At 37.5% G+C, this 19,038-nt stretch overlaps 2 protein-coding genes across 8 annotated transcripts in view; one reads left to right on the top strand and one right to left on the bottom strand.

Annotated features, from left to right (window-relative positions):
• Nucleotides 1–19,038, top strand: part of LOC310898756 (bifunctional heparan sulfate N-deacetylase/N-sulfotransferase 3) — a 382,477-nt gene that overhangs the window by 347,651 nt on the left and 15,788 nt on the right. The window lies entirely within an intron of this gene.
• Nucleotides 1–19,038, bottom strand: part of PRSS12 (serine protease 12) — a 43,462-nt gene that overhangs the window by 11,057 nt on the left and 13,367 nt on the right. For all 6 annotated transcript variants that reach the window (XR_014583602.1, XM_083834189.1, XM_083834186.1 and 3 more), the window contains 8 exons: nucleotides 18,748–18,898; nucleotides 15,403–15,581; nucleotides 14,617–14,758; nucleotides 13,468–13,664; nucleotides 10,341–10,482; nucleotides 6,167–6,372; nucleotides 5,515–5,593; nucleotides 3,511–3,633 (listed from right to left, as the gene is read on the bottom strand). Coding sequence is in view for 5 of the 6 variants with exons in the window: in XM_083834189.1 (XP_083690315.1) it covers nucleotides 3,511–3,633; nucleotides 5,515–5,593; nucleotides 6,167–6,372; nucleotides 10,341–10,482; nucleotides 13,468–13,664; nucleotides 14,617–14,758; nucleotides 15,403–15,581; nucleotides 18,748–18,898 (1,219 nt within the window). In the remaining variant the exon portion in view is untranslated. The remainder of the gene's footprint in view (nucleotides 1–3,510; nucleotides 3,634–5,514; nucleotides 5,594–6,166; nucleotides 6,373–10,340; nucleotides 10,483–13,467; nucleotides 13,665–14,616; nucleotides 14,759–15,402; nucleotides 15,582–18,747; nucleotides 18,899–19,038) is intronic.

The raw sequence follows: 19,038 nt of genomic DNA, 5'->3' as shown, positions 1-19,038 counted from the left end.
AACTGACAGACACCGGTAGTTCGTTTTCTTGTGTAAGCTGATGAATGCATTGGTCCGCTCTGAAACTCGGGTAGCAGGGGAATAAAACACCCACCTGCAGAACTGACAGCACAGCTCTGTGCCCCCCTCCAAAGTGGACGAGGGCAGTGTGAGACTGGTAGCTGAATGCTCAGGGTGCACAGTATTAAGCGGTCTTCTTTCACTGTTACAAAATCTATTTGCAGAACAGAAGTGATGCATGGCATCTAAGTGTGTAATAGCACTGGGGTGGATTATGCAGCCGACTGAGTGCTTCTCCGGTGTCACTCCTTGCACATGGTGAGATTACAAACACCCTCAGCTGGTGCGTTAGCCAACTTTGTAGGATCTATTTTCCCTAGAGTAAATTACAAAAAGGAAGCTGGCACAGAAATACTTCCCTTACTATTGCAGTAAAATGGCTTTGTATTATTTTCACTTGAAATATTCTAACTTAAATGTAAAACCCCCACTTAAAATAGGAGGTGGAAGGGTTATGGGTTTGTTATTGACATCTCCTTCAGTTATATTTTTCCACTCAAATTTCATAATTGTGTGATGACATTCCACTTAAGCATCTAAATGATAGAACTAAGCCCAATAAAATAAGTAAAATTATGGGTTTCTTTGCCAATTAACAATACTAAATGGTTTGATAATATTTGCTAGTCATTGTTTATAACGTTGTTAGTTGCCATTAAAAGCTGTTTTAAGTAGGATTCTATACCCCAGAATGAACTGCTAGATACTATCTTTGAATACTTGAAAGTAATATTTGACTGCGTTTTGGTACACATGTGAGTGTTGCTATATTAGAATACAAATGTACCAGGTCATTAGCATTGCATATATTTTGTCTGATGTAATCTGCCAAAAACATTTCCAAAAGGTCACTGAAAATACTGTCGTATAATTTATAGATACACTTTTGGCTCTGTGCAGCAAATCACATGTAAGTGCTATTCTAAAAATGACATGGTCATTCTAATTTCATTTTTATTTCATGCCTCATATTTCCAATTATCCAGAGTTAATCCTGAATTTCCAGTCCTATACGTGAAAAAATATTAACCAGGTCACTGACAAATCTGCTAATAAGATGGGTGGGTTGTAAAAGGAAAAATAGCTTCAAACAACCTTCTATCTCAATTGAATATATGAGATCACAGAAACTAGTAATGCTTCTATACTGCTGGCAAACAATTTCTACCATCATGCAAAAAAAAAATATTTAAGTATTTAATTTTTTATCTATAATACAGTTGAGGTCACTTTTGTTATTTAAGCAGTACTCTGATTTCCAGGATATAGGAAATGGTATACTAGACTTTCTCTTGTCTGTCCATGGCAAATATGTGAAGAAGACATTTGATCTATAGTTAGCTCTTAGAAACCTATCCTAGCCCTAAAGAAAATCACTCTGAGAGCATTAGGAAGTTCTGTCCTGTCTGTCCAGTGCCAGCTCGGAACCAAAGGGGTCTTCTCTCTTTTACAGTAAACAGTGCATCCGTCGTCTGCCAGAGCCACATGCTTAGATTTAGGTTGTGCTATTTTAAATGCAACATCTGGGGTAAAACAATGTGTAAACATGTAATGAACAGTTCTAGGAGAGCCTGTTACAGACCCTTGAGCGGCTGAATGAACAGCCACTCAGCTTCCCCTTATGTTGGTGTTCAGGAAAGGATCCAAAATGAGCATGCTTTTGGCAGCACATTGTTATGACTTGTAGCTCCAGTGAAATAAGCAAGCCATAGGGAAGAGCAGGTAATGTGTTCTCTGGGGAGTGGGAACTGCAAGGACACAGTTCCAGGCACAGCAGTAACTAACTTGTATCATCAAATGTGTAAAAGCATTCTAATAAAGAGGACAGCTGGGTAGCTAAGATCTTGATTTGCACACAGTAACTGCCTTCCTGTGACCTCCCTTTCTTCCCTGTGCTTGAAGAAGATCTTTGAGGTAAAACAACAGAAAGGACTGGCATGTTTTCAAGCCTCTAATCAAAGGCTTTCTCAAGAGTTTAAGGTGCATCCTTAGTAATCACTATAGAGATGATCAATGGGAATATGAAGCCATTTTATATGAATTTTGATGACAGCAGCCGAAGTGCTTTCATAGGTCCACAGAAACAACTGTAATACCAGTGGAAGGAAGCAGTAATTTTATTGAGTTTGACCATTTCAACTTGAAATACTACTAAGAAAAATCTTTCATGATTTTCATGAACCATAAGAACAAAAAGAAGTGCATCTGGCACTAAGCAAAGGTAATGATTCCTATTCACTTGAGTAAAGATATGCCTGACTCTTCTTTTTACTTACTAGTGTACAACAGGAAAGGCTCGAAAGTCCAAAGGTTAAACATTTGTAGCCCACTCAGGCCAATTTTAGCAAATTTCCTCAGAACTGCAATGCAGTTCTTTTACACTTTTATTCCAGTCTGTACTGCAATCTTCTGCAGGAGTTCCAGTGAAATAATGTCTGTTGAAAGCTTAAAATATTACACCAACTTCCTTACTTTGCAAGTTGGTGTTTTTTTACTACAGTAACTTCATGGCAATGAGTTTCTGATGTCAAAAATACTGAAAAGGGCATATAATAAAAACCGAATAGGAGAATCATCAGTAACAAAACATGTTTCTGCAAAAATGTGAAAAGACATTTAGAAAAGCTAGATAATAGTTTGATATTGAAACTGCAGAAGGAGTTAGACCAAGTAGACCAGATGTGATTTATAACAGAGTGTAAGTTGCAGTCTACGTGGAAAGAAGCTGAATTGGTCATAGTTTGCTAGATACCAGTGTCGGAAAATATCCTAGCATAGCATTTTAGGCAACTATTTCTTTGTTTGAAGAAGCTCTATTAAAGAGGACACAATCTTTATTTAGATAGCTGCAAAAGACACAGTTCTGTTTGTGCTGTGAAATAACAGAGTAAGGCAGTTGCTCCAGCCTATTTGTGAAGAATGAGCAGAACTTTTTCAGTCTCACTAGTGTCCAGTTTACGGATTTACTTTCCTATTAGACTCTGCAAAATACGTAATAATGCTTTACCCTACAAAGAGTTTTGGGGGACTAATACAACTAGTCACTATAAGAACATCAATCATTTACAAAAAAAAAAAAAAAACAGTTCCTGTGTTCAGTGTTTGCTCATTTGTCTTTGCTATAAGCTAGAAGACATAGGCTGCAGATTTGTTGGAATAGAAAGATCTGTTAAAATATCCGAAGTATTGGCTATGCTTTTGCCTGGAAATGCTGAAGTTTTGAATATAAATCTCTTGGGTGATGACACCTGGAATATTTCAATGAATAGTTTTATTGTTTGTTTTTATCTGGGGGCAAAGGATGTCAGTTTTTCGGTGTTTTTTTTTTAAGTCAAAGATGAACTCTTTTGAACAGTTTTCAATGGGCTTGAACCAGAATGTTTTTGCCTACACCCAGAAATGTGATGTAGTTTGAAAATGCACTGCATTGCTAAAGGGAGACAGACCTACCTTTTGAAGCAGTGTGCAGCAGTGAGGACCCAGCAGCTGCTAATGAGAGTAGCACCACACAAGAGTCTTCCATCACCATGAGAAGATTTCAGTCGGAGGGCAACCTGCCATGGCCAACCACCCCTGCAGAGAGCACAGACATTGCTTTCAGGGTACAAAAGCGGAAAGGTAAGGTAGCTTGTCAGTTACCTTGACTGTAAATCCCATGTAAGCTTCTTTGACTGACAGAACTTACAAATCATGGTATGTATTGAGTAGCAGTTGAGAATACCTTTAAATTCCTGCAGCATCCACAATTCCATTTAACAATGGTTGGGATTACTTAATGGATTGTTTGGACACCCAGCACTCTGAGCACTTCCTCCCACTGTGAATAATTTTAATTTTCCCTTCTCAGGTTGCATTCATTGTACCAGAAATAAATTCTATGGGTTCCTCGCCAAATACTATCCAAGACAACAAACCAGAAATTTCCTGTCAACTGGTGAAGGGAAAGAAGGGAAATTCTTGAAAAATGTATCCCAGACTGCTTTCCTGTCTGAGTTGCTATCTGCCTTGTTGATCCTGAGCTGTTTGAAAAAGGAAGCTTACAGATCAAGAGGTCTAAAGCAACTGTATAAACACAAGTAATAGGTTAACACCTTGGTTCAGCCTGCTATCTTCTGTTCTGGATAGTAGATTCGGGATGCATTATTGTAGGCCTATCAAGACAGGATGGATTGTTTTTTGCCAGTTTAATAGATTAGCAAAATACACAATCTGAGAGGAAGGAAGAGGGAGAGAAAGGGATACTTCTGTAAGCAACATCAACATCAGGAAAAAGCAACAAATATTTTCTGACTACTGTCAATTTGAATAGGTGTATGGTTTGAATATATAGGTGTTATAGGTGTATAGGTGAATATATAGGTTTGAATAGGTGCTGGAGTACAGGAGCTGCCCGAGATCATCTAGACCAGCATGCTATTTCAGAGTTGCCAGTGCTAAATGTCAGTAAGGTGGAGAAATTTACTTCCCAGAAGGCATAAAAGCATAAAACGTTAGACTTTGAAAAAAAAATAAAATTGCTGTTTAAATTTAGTATCTGTTTCCAAAACTGGGGGTAATTCAGACAACTTTGGATTTCTGGTATATATGCAAGCTTCCACTTCCTTTTTGAGCTTTGTTGTGACGATGAGTCCTTTTCTGATTTCATTCATATATTCTTTTTCTTGATTTTGAAGCATTTCTAAGTGTACGGTTGGGTTTCTCTCACTTTTTTTGCTTCATCTAATGTCTCTGTGCTTCTTTATTATGAGACCAGGTTTCTTGCTTAGACTTAACTGTGCAATCCACTACTTGTCACCTTTTCATTTCATCCAGTGTCCTCTGTATGTGTATTCTGAGAATAATTCTCAACCTCCTTTTTCTATACAATGCACTCTTTATTATTCTCATTTGTCTCCTACTAAAGTAAGTAATCCTAATTTGCTATGACTGCATTTAAATGTGTTTTCTAGGTTCCTCTTGTTATGGTTCTTTGAATCCCCTCCACTTACAAAGGATCTTTGTTTGAAATTAACTGTTTGGTTTTATAGCTGTGTCCTCATCAGAAAGGTGCATTTTGTGGAGGAAAATCAGGCAGTGAATCGTACCCAGACCTTCTTTCAGTATAGGTAGTATTTATAGCCTTGTACCATATTCATAGCTTTCTTAGTATAGCTCACATCCTGAATCAAGATATCCTCTGAAAATAAGTGAAATGACTATTTCGAAAGTAAGAAATTTAACCCAATCCAGTAGCTAAACAGCCATAAGTATTTACAGATTTTCAACTAATACTCCAAGATTTTACCAATGAACATTTTTGAATTTCCCACCAAATTTGCTTTGAGTGTATTTCTGCTTCTCATGACAAACCAAAATAACCCTACAGTAAAAGCATAAGTTACGCAAACAACATATTGCAAATAGATGTCTTAGAAGCTTTATATTGAAAATGATGTTACTTTACCAAATATTTACCGTAAAGAATTTTTCCCACCAATTATTCGCTTTTGTCGGCGGTGTAGTAACCTCAATCCACAAACAGAAGCAAGAGAATCTAAGCCAGAATCAGAGATGTAGACAGTGTTAAACTTTAAAAAGCATCCATTTTGCAGTGAGAGTTAACTAAAAAACACTACCTGTGTTTCATGACAGTTTTTATCAACCTTCTTGCTTCTCAAGTGTACATCTGGACTTACTCCTAGGACTTTCTATGGGCTTCTTTCTTTATTATCCTCATGAAAGTGTAAGCGGAACTTGATGTACCACATGGGTCTCAATCCTCAGCTGAAGATATGTTATACCTTGAAAAGGTTTGAGGAGCTGTCTAGGCTTTTGCATTTTCATGTCCCTTGTATGTTTTAATGAACATGGTTGCAGCAAATTATGGCAGACAAATGCCTTGTCTCATTGGAATAGTCTTAATGATTCATTTGCAGTGCTGGCACAGCAGTAAGATTAAACAGTGAAGGCAGACAATTTCCTTCCAATTGCATTTCTAGAAATTCTTTTATATAAGTATTTCCTCTATAAGGTGGGATTGCTTACTTCCATCTCTTCCTATCCCGACGGATCCCCATCCAGTTCCCCATCCAAAGTTGTTTATTTACCACTCAAAAAGGGACTTCACCTTTATTGCTGTTCCCAGGAGTCTTCTTGCCTAGGTGGTCACAGATGACCCCTGCATCCTCGCTGTGACGGCAGTTGTGTGTTCCAATGTCCTGCTTAATGCAGTCCACCAAGGATCTCTCATTTCCAGTACATTTCACGTTATCTGCGTGGATCGGGCCCTTGCCCTCCCCAAAATATGCCATTGTCCTTGCTCTAGCTGGACCTCTGGAAACAGAACATATATAGATATAGATATAGATATTAATTAAAACATTTTGAGGCATTGTTCTACACAACTGAAATAGAGTATCAGTAGTGAAATGAAGATACCAAGGTTTTATTCCAAGTCATGTCACTGATTCACTAGATGACAATTTCTCTTATGGCCTCTGTAAGTAGGAAAAAATAATAGTGTGACAAAATTGCTGCACTTCATTAATGTTTTAAAAGTGCTTTTATGTCTCTAGTTAAAAGGCACTATGCCAAGTATTTTACATTGTAATGGCATTACAAATATCTACTATAAAGAAAACTATGTGAAAGCTGCTTTTTCATAATCCCTTTAATCCTTATATGAAAATCAGCATCTGTGAATGCTAAAAATATATTTTTAATGTTTTGGTTCCCTGAGAAAGACGGACTAGTTAACTAGGAAAGTATATTTGAAGTGTAGTAGGAGCCACGATCTATTAGTTGTTAATAGTTATTAACATATTTTGTTATCATGAGTACAAATCAAATCATTTTTAAAGTGCACTTCCATAGTTAAATTCTAAAATGGCAATGTAATTGGAGAAAGGCAGTGAAATGTAACTGTTGCAATACTTATGTAAAAAAAAAAAAGTTAGTGATGGATCTTTTTGAGGCCATACAAAGCAAGTAAGGGTTGTCCAACAAATAAGTGTTGAGTCAGTGGGAGCAGCAAGAATTAATAACAGTAACATAAAAAGGGATAAATCTATTTACCAAACATTGCTTTTCCTTGACCATATAAGTAAGTCAGATTTGTGGCACATTTCTGCAAAACTATTTGTCTCATTAACGCTGGATTTCTGCTGGATCAAACTCAAAGAATCCAGCCCTTAATTGCCCATATTGGTATAATTTAATTCATAACATAGAATATATTGTAATTCAAACATGAAAGCAATACATACAAATTTCCTCCGTTTTTCAAACTTGCACATAGAAAGCCTTGCCTATGTGGATTTCATTTCCATGTATCGAAGGGAAGGGGACAGGATTTCTAAATAGCAAATGTTATTTAGAATTCACAAATCGTAAAAAGCCAGGAAAGGGAAGCATGATGCTTATCTCACAGAGATGATACTACAAGGTCAACTGTCCTTAGACATTTTTAATTTCCATGGCCACCAAGTATTTACCAGATAATCCAAAGCCTTAACTGACTTTGGAACCAGTATAGGACAATCTTTGCCTGATGAGTTTAGGATGATTTAGTTCGTCAGTCACAAGCAATGTGTCTCTTATTGCTCCAAATATTTTCTTTTGTGAATAATACTTTGATTACAGAGAACTAGAAAGTATGTCCAACTCCCTGATACCGAACGGCAGCTGAACCATGTATGGTTTTACAAAATACTGGGACAGCACAGGCTGTCATTGCAAAATCTTAACCTGCTTTAGGTATCTCTGTGTCAGAATACAAAGTTTCTGCTTTAGGGCATTGCTCTAAAGTTGCTCCTTTGTTGTGAGTCACCACAGTAGATTTAGCCTTTCCCAGAGAAGTAGATAATTGTCTGTACAGACTTTGCAGGCGCTGCCTCCACTGGCTTACCAGGCAAATCTCAAAGAATACTGACATGTATGAGGTTGCATATGTAAATATTATAGCTGAAAGACACAGAGAGGAGGAAATTTAGCATATGTGGATTGCAGTCATGCGTTGCCATGAATTAAATCATGGAACTTGTACTGCATAGACTGTTGATACCTTTATGTGATAGCTATCTGTCTCTTACTGTGCATCAGTAATCTGTCAGGTAATTGCTATGAGAAGTATGTCCACACCCATTCGACGAAAAACAAATGAACAAAGCTGCTTAAGAACATCTACCAGAAAACAAATATAAAAATCATAGCATCCTAAAGCAAGGAGTACAGGTTAATAGAGTAAATTATTTCATATAATTAGGAAGGCTTTAAGTGTAAAAGCGTTAAAAGTCTTGTGTTTGTTACATGCTGGAACATGATCTTACAAGTGTTTTTAGCCTTTAGACCACCCTTATCGAAGGTGCATGTGTCACTTAATTGTTGCTTGCCAAGACAGCTGTCTGTACAGAAATGACCATCAGAGAAATAACCTTGCTTGCTCAGATCTGTCCCTGGAGAGAAGGGTGGGCTCAGGTCTTATCCTCCAGCTTTTCTCAGACATGAGGCCATAGACAATAACATGCTGAGCTCTTCAGAAGTGGTATTACCATTATTAATAATGCTGTTAATGAGGAAATCTAGTTGATTAATACAGAGGGCCATCTAGCCGAGAAGACTTCTATTTCTGTATTAGATCATTTTTGGAGCACTAACGGCAGGATATGTGTTTATCTGGGGGGTTGCACACGTGTGTGTTCTTATAACCTTGTCCTAAATGAAAGGAATGCAATTTTATTGAATTTTATTTATTCGTTACAAAAATGAAGGAGATTCTAAAACCCTCTTTTGCTCTTTGCTCACTCTATCAAAATACTCTTTTGTATGCTAAACACGATCACATTGTAGATAGTACTTCAGAAAAGGTGCACGTTCTCTTAGTGTTTATCCTGCTACAAATATACTTTGACTAGGTTGCTATTAATTATTTTTATGTTTTCATGATTTCTTAGCCAATTAGTAAGGCTGTTTTCTTTTTTTTGTTTGTTTTCCTAACGTTAATCCCAAGTTTGACAAACCAGCTTAATGACGCGTCTTTAAAACTGGTATTGTTTTGAACCTAGGGGTTTTTCCAACTCAAGGATTCTCTTGTTTCGGCCTCAGAAATGAACTCTAAAAAATAGCTGAGAATTTTCCAATGCAGGACTTCATTAAAGAAATGTACAGACAACCACGGACATTATGAATAATATATGCAGGAAAAATTAAGTACATGTTCTCAATCTTTACCCTTTGTTTACACAATTCTTCCTTTTTAAGGCAGTCATTTCTCGCATTTGTAATAATAAATATGTAATTTTTTTCCAAGGAATGTAATGCAAGGCTGAGTATATTAAAGATTCCCCAGCAGGAAAGACTTGGGAACTAAACATAGCATTGTAAAGGGAGTTGAATGATAACGTTTAGTTCTGTGATCAGTCTTAGGAAAACTGATGTCAGCTTCAGTGTTAGGTGCTTTTTGAGTTCCTCCCAGGAAAGGGTCATCGTGTTTATTACTAAAGAAACAACATTCATCAACCCCCGAGCTCAGCTGCATGAACCCAGTAGCTCCAATCTTGCTTTGGAACAGCCAAGTCACCACTAAATGTAATTTAAACTTCAACAAAAAGATCTGTGCATGAACTCCTAGGCCCAGAAGCAATTCCAGCTCATCATTGTACTTAACAGCACAGTCAGGTTTGTGGAATGCGACTGTCTAGACACAGGGTCGCCAATATCCAGTATTTCCGACAAGCTCTCCCAGTTTCTGGAACCTAGTTTTAGATTTCTAAAATTTGTTTATCCTTAGCCCTTCAGGAAACATGTATCTTGTTGTATCCTATAATCTTAAACCCCTGTTCTCACATGACAGAAATTGAGAATCCATCCAACTGCCTACCTCTGCAAAGACTTAAAGTAGAAGGTGGGGATAAGTGATTGAGTTTGGTCATCTGTGAGAGAAATATAAAAGCCTAGAGAGGCTGAGGATGGAGCAGACCAAAGAGATGATTCAGTCAGAGATAATACAAGTCAAGTTTTGTTGTTTTGAAGATATAATCTACTACTACTTACAGTATAAATGTTTTTCTAAAAGAATACCAAACATACCACTTTTAAAATGTATCTGTTATGTGATGAGACATAAATCAGTGATATTGAGTTGCGCAAACTTTGTTAGATACAGCAATTACGCCAAACAGACGAATTTTAGAAGACATATATTATGCAACAGACGTAATTTGGTGATATTTGGTTGCATAAACTTAACATTGTTAGATATGGCAAACAGATAACTTGAGAAACAGCTCAACAAGTTTTCTTACTTGTAGCCAAGCTGTCGACAGACTACGGCTGCATCCTTATCAGACCATCCATCATCACAAATTGTGCCCCACAGACCATTGATAAAAATCTCTACACGTCCTTCCTTCTTATTCTCACCATCCATCAGCCTGATGGGAGGACCTGGGAATAAATTACAGCTGTCAACCCACAACAACGTAAGCAAGAACTAGTACTTTAAGTCATTACATTCAGCATACAGGGTCAACTGATCTTTATGCTCAGCAAGCCTAATGTCAGCTGATAAAGTAGTCACATATTTTTCCCTAGCTGACAAAAGGAAGTAGTTTGTACAAAGTGTAAGGCATTATGAAATACTACTGTACTCTCTGTGCTTTGAACTTCATAGTGCGTAGGGCATAGGGCATAACTTGACCACAGTGGGCACAGAACAATTTTCCCCTTAATGGCAAAGACACCTGAGGTGTGTTTGTTGTGGTAGCCATCCATGGGACACCTTCTCCTTGCAGAAACGTTGTGGATAAATGTAACTATACCTGAGTTCATAAATCCATTCTCAGACCGGTTGCTACCACTCGTCTTACCACAATCTCATCATAAAAGTACAGCATCGTGCTGAAATTCAGTTATTACTTACTTGTTATACATGCTGTTCTGTAGCGTATTTTGTGTGATAGCATAATGATCTACAGTAAAGTGTGATTATTTTTCTAGCATTTTAAATTGATTTTTAATTCAGATATGTTCATAATACAAAATCTCACTCGTGGATTAGTCAGACTTGATTAATCATGATTTGTTCAGTGCTCAGCCTATAGTTAAATTTTGAAACATTAAGTGAAGTACATATTTGATTCTTACTTACATTAAGACTCCTTTATAGTATGAAGGTAGCCTTAAAACAGTTACGAATTCCTTTGAGGTGTCTTTATACTGTTTAAGTGAGACTCACATTCTGAATCTTCTACTATGCCATCTTTATTGTCTGATTAGTATTCCTTATTTTGAATAATTGGTAAGGTTGTCCTTCATCCTTCTAATCTATTCCAAATCTCTTCTAACACTGTAAGGATGAGAAATTAATTAATTTTGCTCTTAAATAAAAGCCTGTTTTGAGATACTTGCTTTTGAAATTTAATTCAGATTAATTTAGGGCATGAATTACCTTAATCTGGTGCAGAGCTGGTTAAATCTGGTTTAATTCACTGATTAAATTAGGGAAAAAAAAGTCTTTTTGCTTCAAATGTAATTTAAAGCATATTGTTCTCATTGGAGTTCATAGTGCCTGGACAGTTACAAGTGTTTGCTTCATCAACTTTCTGTTTAGTTACATTGTCAGGATCTTATATACTAAACAAATGTTTTGGGTTTTATGGTATATTGTATTTTTAGTATCCCTTAATGTCTGTATTTCCTCAAGTTATATCATCTACTCATATTTTTCCACTGAATTCATTCTTAAAGGGAGAGAAAAAATGCTTTTTTCAAGTGCTGGAAAGCAAAGAGCAACAATAGAGTCTTTGTCCCCTGTCTAGTCAGGAAGCCTTTAGGAAATGTTAGACACACCATCTTCATTTTGTTGTTGAAATGATGTGTTGCACTGGAAGAATGTGATTTAGGTGTAAATTATATTACCCAGCTAGAGGCATGGGATATTCACAATACAGTATATCTGTTTTATTGTTAACTCATCAGCCTGTGTTTTAGCATGTATTTATTTATGAGCACAAAATTAATATGACTTTCTGGTAATGGGGATGTGAGAATGTTGCCATGTGGATGCATTTAACTGAACCGGACCTCCTTCAGCTAAGATTACACTTTATAGGAACTTGAGCAAAGCAGCACAGATGGTTTGCATCTGCAAAGACAGCAGTGATGATTTGAATTCCTGTTATTTTTGGTCTGAGAAAATTCTTTCTACCAAATATGATTCAACATCATCTATACATAATGGAACTGTACTGCAAAATAAAACATTCATTGGATTCTTAAAGGTCAAAAGGCTGTAAAGAAAAAGACCAGAAAGAGGGAGAGACTAGAAAAGTGCATGTGGAAGGGCAGATTGTTTTAAGAACAGGTAGCAATGCCATGCAGTGAATCCATGCCTTAGTTTCCAACATAGGCCTTCAGTCTGTAATTTCCAGAGAACATACAAGTCCATTAGATTTCAGGAGAAGCAGTGAGTCTAATTCCACTAGCTCCTTTGTTAATTCTAGTTTTGAAATCAACTAAAATATACCTGGTTAAATTTCAAAGAATATTGGCAAGAATTTTGTAAAACGTTCCTGGCAAGTAATGACATTTGTATGTAGCAAATCAAAAAACTGAAGCCTGTTTTCAGAAATGCTGAGCAACACATTGTTCCAGTCTTTTTATTGTGCATATCTGATAGCCACAATTCTTGTTTGATTATCTACATCTGGATTTAGGAATCTTTGGAAAACAATTGTATGTGTTTTGTTCTACAATATCTCTATGTAGTTGGCATTTCTCTCTGATTTCTTAACTGTTTTTTATTCTTTCTTCATGCAAGTTTGTATGCTTTTTGGCATTGGAATTGGCTTTTCGATCTGTGTTTGTGTCATTCTGTCCTGGTCAGCACCCAGGCACAATCAGGTGAGAGACAATAGTAATACAGAAAGGATGCCATGCTTCTCACCCTTTCTTCCTGCTCTCTCTGAATTTGCCTTCTTTCTTTGTAGCTCTTTTTTCAGACTGTCTGTATGTAAGGCCATAGGAGGATATACTATTGATTTATATTTTTCAATGTACAGTTTCCTCTCCAATTTTTGATAATACAAGGCAGTTCCTTAGAACTTGGAGAGTGCTGAGTGCAATGCAGTGTACCACTGGGAAGGGCTGAAAAGTTCTAAAATCCAATGAAGTTATCTTCATTTAGATTTAGAGAATCTAAACGGGACCGCTGGAATCTGACTTTGCTACTTTGCAAATTCATGCTGATCTCTCTCTACTGTTTCCTTATGATCTTCAGGAAAAAAATGAGCTTTTCCCCTTCCTCGTCTTAAACTGAGTACTTCTGCCAAACATTAAGATTTTGGGCACCCTTTTAAGTACACTGTGCTTTGCTCGGATCTGTACCCACAGCATTACTCCAGTTGAGATGTTACCAAAGAGCTGCCTTACCAAGCGAGAGCTTATGGCTGTCATTATCTGGGTGGCAAATGAGTCTGACATCCTCCTGATGGCTGCAGTCATGCTTTCCCCACTCTCTCCTTGAGCACTGCAGGAGGTTTGTCTCCTTCCCTGAGCAGCTGACATCATCCAGCCAGATGGGAGCAGAGTTTCCTTCTGAGTAGCTCTCCGGCACGCTTTTTCTGTACCTGCGTAACAAACACGTGTACGTAATGTTTGGGTCCACAGTGATCAGAGGGCATGTGATACTTCAGCACTAGAATGGAAATGAATTGTTTCTTAAGCAGTAAGGATTTCTCAAGCGTAACAGTGGACAGTATTAACCATGACAGAGCAGGTTCGGTTAGCATTAAAATCAATGAGAGCACTATATGCTTGTTTCCTGATAATGCATATTTTTAAGGCATTACTGTTACATTGAACCAGACTTGAGAATGTATCACCTTTGATTAAGGCCTCTGTTCAACCAATTACACATCTGTCTCACTGACTTTGGGACTTAAAGCATGTTCTTAGTATCATATATACATGTTAATGTCAGGGTCTCGGCTTTTTTGAATGTGATCTGATATGGTATGAAGGCACAACAATGATTACCTAGTGAGAGTGCATCTTCTAACCACAGCCAGTGTGAAAAATAGTTAAGAACGAATTCATGAAACTAGTGGGAATTTCTCTAAAATATATTTTTCAATACATAACAGTGTCTCAGGGCTAGACTGTGGGTTTTTTTTGAGCTAGATCCACAAGGATTTATACCTTGGAAGTCTCTGTGATTTTTGAAGACTGTTCCATGAGCAAAGATTTTGAAGAATTGATCTTTTTTAGGTAAAGTAGAACACAACAAATCTATTATTCTCTGTGGATCACTTAGCCAAAAAGATGATTGGAAGGATCTCAGTGAATGGAGACTGCTGAACCATAGACCGAGCTGAAGCTTTTTGTCCTACCTAAACTGAAGCCATAAATATTTGATGGAGACTGATGGAAGCAGGCTTTAATGGATCATAACTCAGTAGTTTCTAGGAAGCACTCACCTAATATTAATAAAACAGCCTCTTGAAGAATATAGGGTTCGTGTAAATATCTATCATCATTGTCAAGTCAAAGAGTCAGATAACTAATACCAAGTAATCTTACTTAAATCCCAGCTGCCGGCAAACCACCTGTGTATTCAGCTCTGTCCACCCATCATCGCAGATTGTGCCCCACTGCCCAGCATAATAGACCTCCAGGCGTCCCTCATGACCGCCTTTCCCACTTGTAAGCCTTAATGCACCATCTGTGTCATTAACAAGTAAGGAAAAACAAAAACAAGAATCAGTTTTTCTTAGGTCCAATTATTGTTCTGAAATAAAATGAATAGCATCATATTTTACTGTATCTCATTATTCGATTACTAAACCTAGTGCTGGTCACTGAATGCCACTTAATGAGAAGATGAAAGAAATGCCATAATGCGCCCAGGGTGTTGGGAAGTGTTGCATAATACAATTGCTTAAGTGCCAGAGAAAAAGTGTGAGATTTTGATCCCCCAAGCCCTTATTACATGCCAACTTCACAGGAATGGGTTCTAATTGCATGATGTCATTGTACAGACACCCTAGCATTTTCTTCATGTATTCTGCTCTTTCCCGTTGCTCTTATGCTTTACTGTTACTGATAGATGCGATACATGGTTAAGGCATGCCCTGTACAGTAAGTGCCAGTTAGCATGCTGCAGAAGAACCAAGGCTTTGTGTGGAATAATGAGGTTTTCTGTACCTCTAAAATTTCCACAGGCAACAGCCAGCTCTTTTTGATACTGCCACATGTTATTACTGGGGGGGGGTTGTGCAACCGCAGACTTTAAAAATTCTCTCTCCAGAGATGACAGTTCTGCATGTGTCACTGTTGTTCTTATGTGTTTATCGGTAATTGAACTACCTGCAAGAGGCGTACAGGAGACACCAGCATCTTCTTTGTGGCCGCAGTTGTGTTCCTGCCAGGAGCTTTTTGGACACTGTTCTATAGATAGCTCGTTTCCTGTACAGCGCACTTCATCCAGCAGCACGGGGCCTGAGCCTTCTCCAAAGTAAGCCTGGCTCCATGCCTTGGCAACACCCCTGTCAGAATGGAACAAACACCGAGTCAAGTACAGGCAAGCTGAAGAGTCTTGGGTGCAGTGGGAACAGCTAAAATCTTGCATATCCAGCTTCTAAAACAGCAAACAGGACTGCCTGAGAAGCTGCTGCTCAGGTAACCAGCTGACAGTGCTGCCTGTGTTATACCTCTACTGCGATGTCATTCTGTGCCCAGATTCCATCTCAGCTTCAGTTCAACTACAGCTGAACTTAAGCATGCTGTTTTGACATTTTCATAGTTTGAACGTGCTTTTGACATCAAATCCATTGTTTCATATTTATGACGCTTTCCTTTTCTGTCTCTTAATTTTTAAGCATAACATTCCTAAAAAAAGATTGTAGATTTACAGATGGGTACGAGGCTTCCACTTTTAATTTTCATCTAATATTTATATGTGGTCATAATAATCCTATAGATTCCTACAGCGACTTTCATCTGTTGACCCCAAAGCATATTAAACAAATCTCAAATACATATCTGAAGCAGCTAAACGTGATTTTTCTCCATTTAGTCATTTAAAAACCGTGGTAAAGAGATCTTAAGTGAATTGACAACGTCCTGAGGTAAATTAGTTGTAGAAATAAGAACAGCAAACAGACCAATAAGTACCCTTGTGCTTGTTATACACATTATGTCAGCATAGGGGATTTTGAGCACAAAAACCTACATAAACTGAAAACACTCCATTGGTTCAGCATTACAGAAATCATGCAATATTCAACACTTTATGATCTATCAGGATTTTTCCAGTTCTATTTGTTAAGATAAAATGTCTTTCATATCTAAATGATTTTTCATGGTTTGTTTTCCTTCCACTCAATGGTTTCTCCATTAATATATCCAGTCTTGTTTTTATGCAAGTGTTTTCAATATCTGTCTTATTATGAATATCATTACATAACACCTAGCAGGAAAGGGATATTCAGTTTATACTGAACACATGACAGATCTTGGCTTTTTTGTTTCAGACTGTAGTCATTCAAACTCTTAAAAGGCTTTTGCAAAGGTGTGTCAAAATTGTCCATTGCTGTGATCTTTTCAGTGTGAGTTGCATTAGTTCATGTTTTTAAGGCAGTGCTTTATTGATCCGTATATGGATTTAGATAGATGTGGATTTCATTTCTACTGCTTTGTATAAAGCTATACAATCTGTTCTCTCTTTCTATAGGAAAACAATACTAAATTTACAGTTTGTGATCATACAAATTCTTAATAAACAGTAAAAGGGGTATGGGAAAAATAACAACAATAAGAGGCTTACAAAAAGTTAAATCAAGATCAGAAAAAAGTTCTATGAAAAGGAAGGAAGTAGGAAGTCGTGGTAGATACCATGTAGATGATATGTGCCCAGTAAATAAAAGCACATATGAGAAAGGTAAATTAAATAATCTGTGTTTTCCATTCATGTCTTGTTTAAAATCTGTTTGTTTTTCATATTGTTAAGCTGAAGCGCTTCAGTCTTAAAAGTGCTGTGAATTTTCAGACTGTTTCTCTGATGACCAGATGCCTTCTTCAAGTGGTGGGGTGCACGGAAAATATCAAAAAGCAAGTCTTATTTACTCAGCAGGGAGGTGAGCTGTGATCTGCAATTGCTTCAGAGAAGCAATTGAGCAAAACAAAAATATCCTCGAGCACTCAGCAAGTAACATTTTAGCAAAACACATTCTGCTTTCTTCTGGGAATTTATCAGGGCAAGTTAGTAAATTCAGTCTGAAGCTAGTACCCTTTTTTTTGAGAGAGATTTTTAATTAGACATTACCTTTTCTTTAGAATGACCTTTCTGATTCCAAATAACATATTAACATGCATGGTCATCTAATGATGATTCTATCATTAACCATATACACAAGAGGACTGAACTGACATTACACAATCTTTACATGCTACTAATACCTGTAATGCCTTTCTTTGGTTTTTTTTTTTTTTTAATGTGGTCTTTTCTACGTAAGCCTTAGACTTAAAAGGAAAATAAACTGGGGAAAAATGGAAATCTGGTGTCAAAGGAGCATGTTGGTTCCCACACGGCTCACCAGTACGTTTAGAAGTTTTGTAAGTACAGCACAGATCTCAGCCTTTTGAGCTAATTTGAATGGCACCAGCAGGAGTACATGGCCTCAGTTTCAGGTTAAAAAATGAGTGCACTCTGTGGGCTACCGGTTAACACTACAAAGCTTGCTGCCTTCACCACCACTTCTTTTAATTCTTCATAATTCCAGCAGAGTTTTGCAGGTGAATTCTATCCCAATCTCCTCTGCACTGACCTGTTTAGTTCTCAGCCCAGGCTGTCTCATATATGTCCCTAGTCCTCCCTGGTTTTATATCTTAGTATCGTCTCTGCATCTTGCTCATTCTTTCCCTCTCCAACCCATCTGCCTTTTATCCCAGTTGTCCCCATCTCCTTCGTCTGTGATTCAGCAGTTCTCCACTTTGCCTCCCAGTTCTGCAGCATCTTTCGTCATGTACTAGATAGTTATCCTCTGTGTGGTATCAAAATCACCCCTGGCTGTTCAGAAGAGGAGCAAGAAAATTCTGTTGTGCTGCTATGACTAGATTATGGACCATGCTTAGTTCAGACAGAATCACTTGCATCTTACTTGTAATCTACTTGAAAATTTCAAACTGGTATCTACTCAGTGCATGCAAGCTGACAGTTTTCAGAGATTCATGACTTAAATCTTCAGAGATTCTCACAGGTAGGCCAAAAAGATTATCCTTTCTGACAAAAGCAGTGCTCTCGCTCCAAAGCAAGGATGCTGTTAAAACTCTTCAGCTGAATGGAAATGGATGCAAGGATTTTAACAGTAAAAGCAACTTCCTTGTCTTCACCTAGGGTTTTTGACTGCAACTTTTCTGAAATTGTAATGCATGTTCAATAAAAAGTCAGAATTTATTCTGAGAAAGATCCTTTGTCTGTGTTACAGACAAAATTGCATCTATCATATGACACTGAAAACCGGATCGTATAAATCAAAGTTCCAGAGACTTGAAAGTATTGGCACTGTACCTGACCTTTCTATAAATAAACGTAGTTCCTGCTTCGAAGAATTAGTGCAATTTTAAAGGAACATCTTTGGAAAACTCCAGGCTATGTATCTTACTACCTTCCCTGCTTTGCTGCTGGAGTAGAAAACATGTAGAAAAACAAACCCAAGGCCAAGCTGCCGACAGACAACTTCAGCATCTGCGTCATCCCACTGATCATCACAGATAGTGCCCCACTGGCCCGCATGGTAGACTTCTACTCTTCCTTCATAAGCGTTGTTTCCACCAGCCAGCCGGATCGGAGTAAAGACAGAAGCTGTGATCAAACACAGATTATAGGAACAGGTCATTTTGTTATCCTGATAGTAAAGGGAAAAGAGGGTTTCTCTGATGCTGCTCAAGAATTAGATTTTAATTTTTCTAATTAGATGGAAAACCTGAAATTAAACTTGCTAG

This window comes from Anser anser, assembly GCF_964211835.1.
Source record: "Anser anser genome assembly, chromosome: 4".
Taxonomy (NCBI): Eukaryota; Metazoa; Chordata; class Aves; order Anseriformes; family Anatidae; genus Anser; species Anser anser.
The sequence above is the reverse complement of the archived record's forward strand: the minus strand, read 5'-3'. Positions and strand labels throughout refer to the sequence as shown.